The 14,031-nt window shown below is 48.6% G+C and overlaps 1 protein-coding gene across 2 annotated transcripts in view; it reads left to right on the top strand.

Moving 5' to 3' along the window:
- WDTC1 (WD and tetratricopeptide repeats 1) overlaps positions 1-12,274 on the top strand; it is a 34,027-nt gene extending 21,753 nt beyond the window's left edge. For both annotated transcript variants that reach the window (XM_067543299.1, XM_067543298.1), the window contains 7 exons: positions 171-246; positions 2,019-2,115; positions 3,345-3,518; positions 6,224-6,459; positions 7,327-7,495; positions 8,256-8,448; positions 9,047-12,274. In XM_067543299.1, the coding sequence (XP_067399400.1) occupies positions 171-246; positions 2,019-2,115; positions 3,345-3,518; positions 6,224-6,459; positions 7,327-7,495; positions 8,256-8,448; positions 9,047-9,244 (1,143 nt within the window). In that variant the 3' untranslated portion in view covers positions 9,245-12,274. The remainder of the gene's footprint in view (positions 1-170; positions 247-2,018; positions 2,116-3,344; positions 3,519-6,223; positions 6,460-7,326; positions 7,496-8,255; positions 8,449-9,046) is intronic.
- The last annotated feature ends 1,757 nt before the right edge of the window (positions 12,275-14,031 follow it).

Below are 14,031 nucleotides of genomic sequence, written 5' to 3'. Positions count from 1 at the left end.
CTGCTGCCCTTTGTTTGCTTGTTGCATGTGTCTATACACATTCTACCAAACTCTGTAATAGACTGAAAGCAAAACAATTGACTGTTTAGATCATCACCATGGTGTCTAAATCAGTATGTTGTTGACTGTGCATTCAGTCCTTGGTCTCACTCTCTCCCATTGTCTTGTAGGTCTACTTGTTTGACCTGACTTACAAACAGCGGCCGTACACTTTTCTCCTGCCAAAGAAGTGCCATTCTTCAGGGGGTAAGTGTGGTGCTGGATGGGAAGTGAGAGCAAAGCGTAGCAAAGCCATGCATGGCATGATTCTGCTTTCCAGCATGAACTCGGAGCTGGGCAAGAACTAGAAAAGTGAATTAGGGCAGAGCAGTAGCAAGGCTGTTTCTCCAGTGCTGTTAATGCTCTGACTTCCAAAGTCCTCCTATAGAGCAATAAAACAGGTGTCTGTGATGGAGAGAAGTAACTGAAATACCAAAAGGTGTAGTGGGAAGGGGATTCTTACAGTTGCGCATAAGGAGTAAGGGAGGGCTTAATGGTTTCAAACAACAGCACGATCAGACTGCTGCTCTTCCTTTTCCTTCCATACGCAAAGGTACCTCGAACAACTGAGCTGTGGCGCCCGGAGAATAGTCTCATTCCTTAGCGCTGCCCTCTGCTGCATTTGTAACAAGCCACCTCCACCCTGTCAGGACACAGAAAATTCAGGCAAAGGCTATGCTGTGGCAGACTGCCAGCAAGAGGGCACCTACTTGTGGTGAAATGCTTGCCTCTCTCGCTACACCCAATCTTTTAGCAGTCCTGGAGCAGACTGTACTGTGGCACTTAACCTTTCCAACCCTTTCCTTCACCGCTTTGTTTAGCCTCCATGCTATTAGGGGTGGTGGTTGGTTGGTCACCTTACACACTCAGTCCACAAGTTACTCTTTTGACAGCAGTTAGTTGCTACTCCTGTATGCAATTAAACTACCTAGATAAATTGGCACAGAGTAGAGACTAAGAAGGCTAGCAGTCCTAAGGATTAACTTAGTACTAATGATCAAGTGAAAAATGTCTATGGAGAGGACCACTGGAAGTGAATGCAGGACTGGGAGCCGGGAGATGCTATGGTCTAATCCAAGTTCAGACATCAATTCCCCACTGTGGTCTTAGCGAGGTCACACCCTAACCCATTTTCCCCACCTCTGAAATGGAAATAAGAGAGCCAGCCTTGCATTTGTGTTCCAGTTAGCTTCTAAAATGTGCAGATGAAAAGTCAGAAGTGCCAGGTCTGATGGTGGTGTCTGTTCGCTATTTGCCTCCAAAGGATTAATGGAGATGAGATTTTTGCCTTAAAAGGATGTAAAAGCATACATCCCTAGACTAGAGCCCACGTGGGATTCCAGTCATCTTGCTTTCTGCTGCTACTTCTCACTCAACACCCACCTTCTCTAGTGCTGCAACATTTTGCTTTCACTCAATTTATCAGTGTGTCCCAGTCACTTATTTAAAAAAAACAAACAAACCCAAAACTGTCTGGATGGGTGCAGAAGTAGCCATTCTATAAACTTAAAACCTCTATTAATCAGAGGAAAATAGTGTGGGTCATGACTTGTGCCCAGGCCCAGCCTGCTGAGGGTGGTTCTGAATGCCCTTCGTCTTGTCTTCCATTTTATGTGGGGATGGGGAGGCTGGAAAAGCTCTAGGTGTATTCAGCTTTCTTGCTTCAGAGTTCTGTTGCGATGGATAGTGCAGAGTACTTGTAGCTAATATCTGAGGGGGTCAGCCAACTCTGCCAAATACTTACACTTCCATATACTCTCAGATAGGGACCAGACTCACTGAAGTCAGTGGAATTGTAGCTACTTACCTCTGGTCTGAATTGGGCCCCTGCTAGCCTGACTTTGTGTTGGTGGAATAGAAAACCCAAGCCCATAGAGGAGAGTCTGTGTAATCCATTTTACCCATTTACTGGATTACATTTACTGCCTTTTACTCTTCAAATTATTGAAGGTGTTTTGTTTTTTTTTAACAACCCCCAGAAGTGCAGAATGGAAAGACGTCTACGAATGGAGTGTCAAACGGCATCCATCTTCATAGCAACGGATTCAGATTGTCTGAGGGAAGAGCACATATCAGGTAAACTGACATTGGTTCTGCTCTGTGTCCTGTGCTCCCAGTGAGATCTGAAGCTGCTGACTGAGGCGTGAAGTGGAATTCTTCTTCACTTACTAACTCAAAGCTTGCTTGTCCAGGGAGCTCTGTTCTGGGATTTGCTCAGTTGCTGGTGGTAAATGGCCTGCAAAAAGGAGCCAGGTTGGATAAGAGCATGATGGGGAAATCCTGCCCATCAGGATCTTTCTCTTTTTATATTTATTATGGTGAATTACTGCTGATTAAATCCACAGCTTGGCCTGTCATGCCTGGAAACAGGCCTCCTTTATTTTATCCACAGCTTGCTCAGCACCGTTTTCTGTCCTTCCTAACCTGAAGGGTCTGTCTTTGCAGGGATGGAGAAGAAGATGACTGTCTCTATGGCTCATGGTGTCCTTGTCCCCTTTGCTAGCAAAGGGATCAGTTGTGATGTGGGCACCTGTTTGCTGTGAAATGATTTGGCAGCCCCCACAGATCCCAGAACAGCCCTTGGATGGTCATGACTCAAATCCTGGCCTGGATTTGAGCTGGTGACCGGGTTGAATGGCTCTTTGCCATTATCCATGTCTACTGTACTTCTCTTTTAAAAGGGGCAAGTGTAGTTGGGGAAGTGGAGGCAGAGGCAGACTTGAAGTTTAACATGTCTGTTTTGGGGCCCCTCTAACTTAAGGGGCTAATTCATCAGAAATCTTTGAAATGTCAGACACTGAGTGTAGCCAGGTGACCTAGCTTGCTCTGACTTTTAAAAAAATTATTGATCTGTAACCGCAGACTTAAACCTGATTTAAAAGAAATAAGGTTTCCACAACACAACCTGTGAGACTTACTGCTGCAAGTCTCTCATTTGAAGTAGAGAGACTCGTAGAATTCAGTAGAGTTAAACACTTCATTTGAATAACACAAGCAGCCGCTGTCACATTAGTGTTAAAAAATGGAAACTTTTATAAGCCAACTCCTACCTGGCAGGGCTTATAAGGAAGCTTCCTGAAATGCAGGTTATTCCATTACGTGGTTTCTTGAAGCATCTGGTATTGGCCACTGTCAGTGACTGGATATTGGACAAGATGGACCCTTGGTGTGACTGGGGGGAGGGGTGTCGGTTCCTTTGTTCCTCAGTCTAATGGAATTCTTCTGTTTAGATTTTCAACAATTTGATCTTGTTAAATCAGTGTAACCACAGTGATGGAAACTCCTGTGCCTCTCTGTCCCTGCAGTCCCCAGATGGACCTGCCTCCATATCTGGAAAAAATTAAGCAGCAAGCCAATGAGGCATTTGCATGCCAGCAGTGGACTCAAGCCATCCAGCTGTACAGCAGAGCAGCTCAGAAAGCACCCAACAACGCCATGCTGTATGGAAACCGAGCTGCTGCCTACATGAAGCGCAAGTGGTAAGCAAGCAAGGCTAACAAAACGAGTGTGTGCTGTCAAATGCAGTGTACTAGAGGGCTTGGGCATCCGTTCTGCTGGGTACACAATGGGCTCCATCCTTGGGTGGGACCCTCCAGAGTTCCTTTCTCTCGGGGGGGCCCCATTGCTCACAGCCATGTTTGCTGCAGTGTGGGGCTCCTCTAATCTGAAAAAGCCTGCTAATGAATACCATGCAGCACAGACTGGGTTCATTATAGATCTGTCTATTGGAGGCTGCTTACGGATGATGGCTGGTCACTCACTTCATTGCTCATTGGTACACTCTGTAACTTGCTGTTTCTTTATATCAGCATGAAGAAAAGTCTATAAAAAGCCCATGTCTCTCAAGCAAGAGGAGTAGTTCTGTGATCTGGTATAGGCCACGTTCCAGTGGAAGGACTTGTAGACATTCATCAGCTGACGAGCTAGGGGTTATGCTTCTCATAGGGTTTGATCAGTGTTACATTCCTTAAAGCCCAAGACCATGAATAAAAAGCCTCTAGGCTGATGACCTGCTTTCAGATTCCATTCTGTAGAGAGAAGTTTGCTTTACCACACAGAATCCTCCTGTGACCGGCTAGATTTGGATGTAAGGGCTGAATAGGACTCTGTGTGCAGTGCCATGCTGTTATAGCAGGGATGGCAAAATCCCTTTCTATGCTTGGGATCATCCCTTAAAGCCTGGTGGCCTCATCACACACGTATCTTCCTTCAGGGATCAAATTGGTGGTGGGAGGGAATATCATGCTCCTCCAAGTTCCACCCACAAGAGTCCTCCAGAAAGAGGCATTGCTTGCAGACTGTGCAGAAGTTTAAAAAAAAAAACCAAAACCATGATCGTGTTCTCACTGAGCTCCTTGGGCATATCTCCCATTCAGTGGGGCACAGAGTTCCTGCTTGACTCCTTGTTTGTGGAGGGGAAAAACAAATAGCCGTCTCTACCAATAATACGAGCTCATGGTGCCAAAATGAGACCTGGCTTAGGCAGGTCTATACTTCTAATGCTGCATCTGCGCTTCTCTAGTGCTTAAGTGAAGATGCTCCTACGCCAACGGGAATGCTTCTCCCCTTGGCATAGTTAATCCACCTCCTCGAGAAGCTCTCCCGCAGACCTAGCGCTATCTATCTGGCCAGGGGGAGGGGGGGGAAGAGGAGGTTAGTATAACTACATTGTCCAAAGGTGTGGATTTTTTCACACCCCTAAGCGATGTAGTTATACCGATCTAGGTCTGTAGTATAGACATGGCTTCAGAGAATATTGTGTGCAGATCTGATTCCCCCTCTCTCTTCTTTGTGCTTTAATGAGCAATGAAAGAGGTAACAATGTTAACTTTCTAAAGTATCAAATTGGGCACCTGTTACCACATCACTGAGATGTGTGGGGCAGTTCATGCCTCTGAGAGATCAGTACACTCTCTTCAGTTTTGAGGTCATTGGTTGCAACTCAAACAGTTAGAGACTTAGGCTGGGTCTACACTGCAGACCTATATTGGTATAGCTACGTCATTCAGGGGTGTGGCAAACCTACACACTGAGCTACTAGTTATACCAGCCTTACCCTCTGTGTATGCAGCGCTGTGTCTGCGGGGAAAGATTCTGCTGACGCAGCTGCTGCCTCTCAGGGAGGTGGATTAATTACGATGGGAGAAGCTCTCCCATCAGCATAGGAGCATCTTCACTAAAGTGCCACAACGGTGCAGCTGCACCAGTGTCGCTGGATGTGAAGACAAGCCCTTAGACTTTATTTTTAAAAAATTCTGAGACTCTGGCACACAAGATGGCAGCTTCGGCAACAGTATTAGCAACTCCTCCATCCGCCCAATCAAAACTCTGGCTTCCATCCCCTCCCTCAGCCCACATCTAATATAACTGACTACCAAAGTGAAAGATTTGCCCTGCTTTAGGCATGCATGCTGGGACAGGTTTGCATTGGCCTCCACTTCCTCCCATAACCTGGGGGTACAGCGTAATTAAGCATGCTCAGCCTAAATATTTTTAAACAGAACTGATTGACTGTTATGATCTGGACCAATAGGTACCAATCAGGGTTATGGAAGAAACTTAAAAAAACAAACCTCAGGATGAACATTAAGGTATAAAAAATTGTGGGAGGACAATGCCACTTTGGAGATAAATGTCAAGAATATAAAATCCTGATGGTTTTATATCCCTCTGCTGGGCATCTAACTTGGCCTTTGGAAAGGGAAATGTGCTGTTACACTGTTTGATCACAAGAGGGCACACTTCAGCTACTGTGCATGTGGAAAGGTAGCTGTGGCCTATGGCTCCTTTCTGCAGGCTTAGCCTGGGGACTTGCTCCTTGGGGGATGCCCACCGCTGACTGGCTTGCCTCAGTGAGATTGGATCTGTAGGACGTAAAACAGGAGCACAGGAGACTGTTGTGCTTGCCACCTGTGGTAGCCCACTAGGGTGGGGGGGGCAGAGATCTGGCCTTCAAACAGGAGGTGGTTCGTCTTCTGCTTGGAGATTTCTGTCAGCTGAGCTGACAGAAAGTGCTGGGGGATGAAATGAGACTTCTTGTGAGCACGGCAGTGCTGTCAGAGACACCTGGGCACATTGAGAAGCCCACTCGTCCAGGGAGAACTGACAAGTAGATGACAGGCTCTTGGGTTGCCAAAGCCTGGAAGATGGTAGTGGATATTTAGGTCTGTTCTTCTCTCTACAGGGATGGGGATCACTACGATGCTTTAAGAGACTGCCTGAAAGCCATCTCCCTGAACCCGTGCCACCTGAAAGCCCACTTCCGGCTGGCCCGCTGTCTCTTTGAACTGAAGTATGTGGCAGAAGCGCTGGAGTGTCTGGATGACTTCAAAGGGAAGTTCCCAGAACAGGCGCATAGCAGCGCTTGTGATGCGTTGGACCGAGACATCAACGCAGCCCTCTTCTCTAAAAGTGATAACGGTGGGTGCCAACACTCGGCTCTGTCCTTTTGGGCTGGATTCCAGTATAACCCAGGAAGGAAGGCTTGCCCTAAATTAGAACCCCTCGATAAAGTGAGACTCATTGAGATGCAAGCAGCAGTTTGCCCATAAATTGATTTTTATCTCCTGCCTGAAAGTTGCCTCCATAACTGATGCTTTCAAGGACTGCACCAGCTATTTTGTGACTTGCAGCTGTTACTTGGTCACTTACAGAGAGTTGTAAGTTCCACAGCAGTTTATGGGCTGTCCCTTCTTGCTGAAAATGGTCCATTTCCTTTAAAAGGGAGGCTCCTGAATGTTGTGCTCCTGAGACTGCAGTTGGGGGTGGTCTCCCAAACAATGAATTAGTGTGTATGTAAAGGGTTGGATTCACAGCTCTGGAGGAAAATCCTTAAACCACAGGACAGGTACGGTATGGGCAGCAGCAGTGCAAGCTTCCTGCCAGTATCCTTCACCTCTGGGCCAGAAAACACCTCAAGAGAGGACTCCCTCCACCCTCCCTGTGGTTTAGTTGATCTATGGGGGCTATCAACAAGGGCCAATTGTGAGATGGAAATCTGACCTCAGAAATAGGACTGACCCTGAGCAGAGGAGTTGTAATCACTTTTGGTCTTGACGTGCACGTGAGCTCTGGAGTTGGCAATGCAAGAAGAGGGTTGAGGTGCAGAGGTGTGATGGTGAGGAGGAAGCATGCACGCCAAGTATCTGTCCTTTGGAGACGCTGGTCTTCGCTCTCACCTAGAGCGGTCAGCTGAGTACCTCTTACAGGTACTAAACTTGATGGAGAATTCTCCTTTCCAGCATGTGATGAGCGAGAAGGAAAATATCTCTGTATTTATCCTTCCAGCTGAAGACAAGAAAGGGGGTGGGCCAATCCGTCTGCGAACATCTGGGCGCAAAGATTCCATCTCGGATGATGAGATGGTGCTGAGGGAACGCAGCTACGACTACAAATTCCGGTACTGTGGCCACTGTAACACCACCACCGACATCAAGGAGGCCAACTTCTTTGGCAGGTATGTTGACTTTGCATGGTAAAGGTGCAGGACTTCACTTGCATGGAACAGCAGAGTGCTGCCGTCCAGTGGAGATGTTATGATGTGCAGCCCCAGCATGGGTGGCAATGAGAAGATATTGGTGCTTCTGGTCTGCAGGGGGGGGGGTTAGACTAGGGCAGGAACAGCAGACATGACGCTCTTCCATGGATCACTGGTTAAATGATAGGTCAGCATATAGACAAAACTGTTTGTCGCAACCTTTCGGTACCCCAGCACTTAGTGCCCAGCAATGTGGGTTCGGAGGATGGAGAAGTGATGCAGAAGACTTCCTTTGTCCCTATCTAGAAATTTCCCTTTCCTTGGGGAACGGGCACAATGTCTCTGAATCTGGAGGTGCCGGGGATCTGTCTGGCCTTGTGAGATTTTCCTGCTTGGTACAGTGCTAGGAAAGATGCTGATGAACCTTTGAGTGACTGGTGAAACCCAAATGCTGCATCTCAAGAGTTTTGTCACTAGCTGATTCCCTGAGCTGGTTTTGTGCATTGGTGAGACTAAAGCCAACCAGGCAGTGGCTTCCCTCTCTCTCAGCCTAATGGACTTATCTGCTCCTGCCTTCATCCTTCAAACCCTTTAGAACAGCTACCTCTTCTAGGAGTGTGCATCTTTGTAGTGTACTAGAGTACAGAGCATGCCCCCACCCCTTCTTCAAGGCATGACTGGTGGCTTCTCTAACGCTGCCCTCTGATCTCAGTGGAGCCCTTTGTTCTTCCCTTCCTAGCAATGCACAGTACATAGTCAGCGGCTCAGATGATGGGTCTTTCTTCATCTGGGAGAAAGAAACTACCAACCTGGTGCGGGTGCTGCAGGGGGATGAGTCTATTGTGAACTGTCTCCAGCCCCACCCGAGTTACTGCTTCCTGGCCACCAGCGGCATTGACCCAGTTGTACGGCTTTGGAATCCCAGGCCAGAGGTAAGAGCAGCAACAGAGCATCTCTAAAGAGGTAGGTCCTGGATGATGGGCTTTAGGACTCCGTGCCAGAAGTCATTGTCCTCACACCAGCAGAAGATGAAGACTGATTATGGGGCGTTGGCATAGTTGGATGGATTTGGCTTGAGACTTCCGGCTTTGCTGTGCCATTGGCTCACGCTCTGCCTGCTTCACTGTTGGAGGGCCAGCAGGCAGCACAGCAAACTAAGCAGAGGCAGCTGGGCAGAGAATTATTTTAAGGATGCCCAGGGGCTTGATTATTAAGCCACTGTACCTAGCCCCTGCTGAAATCCTAGTTAAATACAATCTTCCCCCAGGGCAGGCCTACAGACTAGAGAATGCCTACTAGCATCACACTGTTGGGCTTGTAATATGAACATACCCCTGCTAGGGAATGGGCCAGCCTACCAGTCGTGGTGTCACATGACATGACTTGCACCCTATTTTCAGTCCAGGAGATCTGAGCATAAGGCTCCAGAAGGTAGTGGTAGAGATGATGCGACCTTCCCCCGTGAACACAAATCACAGTCCTAGTGTTGCCTCATATGACTGCCCTCCCAAAGCTGTCTCTTGTTTGCAGAGTGACACCCTCAATGGGCGTGTGGTGGAAGACATGGAAGGCGCTTCCCAAGCTAACCAGAGACGAATGAACGCAGACCCCTTGGAGGTGATGTTGCTGAACATGGGCTACCGGATCACAGGACTGACCAGTGGTGGGGCTGGAGGCTCAGATGATGAAGACAGCTCAGAAGGGCAAGTCCAGTGCCGGCCCAGCTAAAGCAGAACTGCTTGGTCTCCTGTAATTGTTTTGTTGAAGGGGAACCTGGTTTCCTTGGTTCTAAACTTTCTCTGACTGCACTGTTTCACACTATGCACAGAGTAGTACAAGCTGCCAGGGGCAGGAGCGGCCTTCTCATTAAACCACCGCCACCACCTCTCCTCCTCCTCCCCATCACACTACTGAGCAGCATGGCAATGCAGTCTGGGTTTTGCCTTTAGTGGAATTTAGTCCCTGCAGGGATTTTTGAGTTGTTTGTGAGCAGTGTAAACTGGTGACCTTCTCCAGTGTGAGCTGGAAGAAGGGGCGTTGGCTACATTAATGCATTTGCGGAGGAGAAGTTAACATCTTAAATAAAATGTAAATCTAGGGCAGGGATATTGGAATAACTTTACTGCAGTGATCTTGGTCTCTGAAGCTTGGCTTAGCTGCTCTGCTCCTAGCCAGGGGCCCCAGTCTGGGCCTGTTGGTCATAATGAAAAATATGTTTGGCCCACTGAACATCTCACTAACATTTATCCGGTCTCCACCTCTGAATGCATGGCCCTTGAAGGGGGCTGTGCTTGTGTTAAGGGTTGGCCACCACCCATTTTTTGTCTCTGGGCATCTATCTTAGTTGATGAGTAAATGGAGGCATTGAGTACATGCAGCTGGATGAGGGGGAACTGCCTTCCCAGCTTTAATATCCATTGTTTTCCTCTGTGTGGCTTGTGAAGCTGGAGAGTAAAGATGGGAGGATATTTGGCCTGAGGTCTGAGGCTTAGATGACTAATTTGGGCAGAGCTACCAAGGAAAGTGGCTAGTAATAGCACTCTTCCAAAGCTTCCATCTCCTTCACCCCAAATCCTTTTAGATCTGTTTACCTTCTCCTCTCCTAGCCTCTCTGCCCTGGAGTTGGGAATGCTGCTGCCAGATGCTACATTGCATCTGGAGTTTGAGCTTCTAGGAGGTGAAATTTTAGTGCAGTCAACTGCTCAGAATCTCCACTACAGGCCTCAGCAGAGGTGATCTCTCCCTTCCTCATCACCATTGTGCCCTCTGTCCTGTGCAACACGTAGAAGAGGTACTGTGGGCTAGTGATCCTCTCAGGAGCTCTCCTTGCTTTCCCCACTTTTCTCTTGCTAACTGTGTGCCAGGTGCTTCATACCTTTTAGAACACAGCTCTGTATGTCCCTTTTTTCCCAGGTAATTTGCAGTCCTGTGTTCCCTCTTGCACTTCCCCAACAGTAAATATCAAATTGATCTTACACGACTGTGCTGCAACCTAAGTAGAACTGTGTTTTTTATGACTGTCAACTAAAACCAAAGAGCCCCTGGAGATCTTACTATTTTCTTGCACTCTTTACCTTTTGCTGCTGAGGATCTAAATATGCTAAGGTTGGCTCCCAGGAGTGGGGGGGTTGTGTGTATGGGCATGCGACAGTAGGACTGTTTCTCCACATCGTGGAATCCCTGGTCTTCCTGTACCTGTTGTGGAAGAGTGTGACTCATCCTTCCTTCTCTGGCTGCTGTGTGCCACTGAAGGGAAAAATGGCTGGGTGTTGGCTGATCAATGACTGGTTTCCCTCCCACCACCACAACACACACTTTTTAACCTGCTTTTCTGTACCAGAAGGGTGAGCCAAGTGTGACCTAAAGAGGTCTGTGTGGTGTGTCCCATGACCTGCATCCTTTGTGGTACAGGGTGCACCCTGCAGTGGTCAGCAGACCCTCAGCAAGCAATGCTCCACCTTCTACTTGCTGCAGTCAAGGTGGAGCTAGCTGGGACCATATCATCTCTGCCTGCTGCACCTCTGCCTTTAAGACACACAGTCTGCTCCATCTTACATAGGTGAGGCTCTGGTCCCTCAGCAATGCACCCCGTGAAGACCAAGTGCCCCTGTGCTCTTCAGAGCCTCAGGACTAGGACAGATGACGTTTGTCATAGTTCAAGCAAACTTAACCTCAGATCTCCCATCCAGACAGGACTTTCCTGGGACATGCCATCATTTAGTGCTGGTGGAGGGTGGGGGTGGAAGGGTGCTTACGCCTTTCCCATTCTCGTCTGGTTAACTTTTTAACATACCACCGATGTGTACATGTGACTTTCACACAGTTGTGCCCATTCAGTTGCGTACAGGCCACTCCCTTCAGCCGTGTGACAATATTCCCAGGTGCTCACTGTTGTTTAAAATCCAGTGGCAGCAGACAATGGCTCACTTGTTTTGGTTTTTTAAAGTGGCCGGTTTTTGGGGGTTTCTTTTGCCTAAGATTTTCCTATAGACACAGCTTTCTTTTTCTTCCCTCTCCTTAAACTTTGCAAGCTTTTGCTAGAAAACATCTTAAAAATCAAACGTTTAAACTCTCAAATCTACTGAAATTGGAGCCTCTTAAAAGAACAGAACCGCAAGCTCTCCTGGGGTTTCTTTCCCTTCAGCTTATGCCATGGCAGCTGTTTTTCCAAGCCAAGTTTTTCCAAGTGTAGCTCTCCTACCTGCCAGCTGCAGTGTGACAGTTCCATGACTTCATGCCTCTGCCGAGGATATCTTCTTCTTTTATGGCTGATTTGATTAGAAAGAAGAAAATAATAGAGGGGTTGAAGTGAGGAGTCACTCTGGCCCCACCCCCACATTTTGGACAGATTGTCTGCTTTATGGCTTGTTAATGAGGAATTCCATATTTATTGGTGAAGGAAAAATGTACTGGGGAAGAGATGTTGCTTTATTTACCGCTGTTCTACCCCTCTCCTTGAAAAGAAGCCCCTCCCTTTTTTGGTTAACTCTTTCTAACTGAGGATAGGCAGAGATTACTTCTTTATTTTTGTATTTTAGCAGTGAGAATCTCCTTGGAGACTAAGGTTCCTTTGGAGGTTGCAAAGACAACTGCTCAGAGCTTTTAAATATTAAGTGACAGTCTCCCGAACTCTGCCCTTGCAGTTGTAGAGAGAACACACAAGCCTTACTGTCCTCATTAGCAGGAGCAGAATATTTGTTTCTCTGGTCCCTGAACGAGAAAGGGTTAAGCAATTAATTAAACAATTCTTTGTTCTAATTCTCTGGTGTTGTTTGTTCATGGGATTGTGCTGACCCTCTTTTCTCCCCCTCCCCCCCCAGATTGTGCTTGATGGGGAGAGGAGAAAGAATCAGATGACTGGAGGATGACACTCAATACACTTACTAGGAGGCAGAGGCTCCTGCAAACTCAATGAAAGGGGGAAGAATGGGGGGTGGGGGGCTGTGTCTTACCTTGGGAACAGAAGCCTCCTGCTTACACTTATCTCTAGAAGTTCTGTCAAAAATAGCCTGGCTGGGGTTTGGACTACAGGGGCTGCCTGGGGCACTTAATGGAGGAGACAGAACTGGCCTGCTGGTGTGATTGCCTTGTGTAAGGATTTGTGATGTTTTAACTGAGTTCTCTTCTAAACAGACGTGTTAGCTGCAGGGACAGGGGTGTTCAAATGCTCCATGGCCCCTTGGGCTTGTGCCAAATTCAAGGATGGGTGGGAGGGCCCTGTCATGGAAAGGCGCATGAAGGAACTGAGCTGCCACTTCGCTGTGGGGAGGAAATGGAACTCTTCAAAATAGCCCCTCAGAGGCATGGAATTCTTCTTCAATGGCTGCCTGTGTGGGAAGGAATTAGCCCTGCAGAACAGGTGTTGTGGATCACCTGCCAGACTCCTTCCACTGCATCTGAGCTGGCTTTGCTCTCTGGCAAAGAAACCCCCTGTAAAAGCAGATTTGCCACCATGAGAGATTTGTACCTAGTGCGTTTAATGCTGGGTAGTGAAGTTAAAACCACGGCTGTGCTCTCTGCCGAGACCATTACATTTCCCTCAGACTGTGCGCCAGCCCCCTCTCCCCTGGGCCGGAAGCACAGGCCTTAAATCAGTGTTTCTCAACCTTTTAAGTAGCAAGTACCCCTGAACTTCTTCTGAAAATTGTAATAAGTACCCACTCTGAGAAATAGTCTTCTCCCCCTTTACCACGGGAGGACTGTATTACTCGTAAAGCAGGAGAGTTCTGAGGTCTGCCACAGCCACACAGCATTGCAGATCACAAAACCCCCTGCTGTTTCTCCCCTCCTTCTTCCTCCATATAGGAACAAAGGTCATCGCCAGCCAGTCACTAGGGCCTGATGGCGGGGCCATGTGGTGGTCTCACTGAGGTAGGAGCAGGGACTAGTGGCCCAGAGTGGACAGCAGCGCTCCCCATGGCCATCCCTAGGGGGTGCGGGCCTCGGGCAGGTCACACTGTGTGGGCACCTCTGAAGTTTTTTTTTATTCTGGTAATTCTGGGTCTGTCATAGTTGTCAATTTCACTGCACAACTAGAGCAGTGAAACTGACAAGTAAGCCTGCCCATAGAGCTGGGCTCCAGCAGTGGGTAAGCCACAGGGCTCTCCGCCTGGCTTTCTGGGCTTTGAGCCGGGGAGAGGAGCTGCCACCTGGGCAAGTTGCAGGCGGCTGCTGCCTGGATGCCAGCCCAGGAGGTGGGCAACTGCCACCTGCTCTGAGCTGAGGCAGAGGAGGCTTCTGCACAGGCTGGGACCCAGGGATGTGGGCAGGCGGCTGCTGCCCATCTTCAAGCCAGGGCGCGGCAGGCTGTCTCTCTGCTCCGAGCTGGGGCGTGGCTGGCTGCCACCCAGCTGCAAGCCCAGCTCACAGTGCTCAGGAGGCTGCCGCCAGGCTCCCACCTGGGAGCTGGGACTGGGTGGGACGTGGGCAACTGCCACCCAAGCCGGCAGCTGCTGCCTGACGTCCCAAGAAGCCGGGGAGTGCTACCCAGCTTCCCAGGCCTGGGGCAGCTGCCG

The sequence above is a fragment of the Emydura macquarii genome, unplaced genomic scaffold, assembly GCF_026122565.2.
Source record: "Emydura macquarii macquarii isolate MOO-44397 ecotype Brisbane River unplaced genomic scaffold, CSIRO-AGI_Emac_v2 contig_820, whole genome shotgun sequence".
NCBI classification, from domain to species: domain Eukaryota; kingdom Metazoa; phylum Chordata; order Testudines; family Chelidae; genus Emydura; species Emydura macquarii.
Note: the sequence above shows the minus strand (reverse complement) of the source record. Positions and strands in the feature narration are given on the sequence as shown.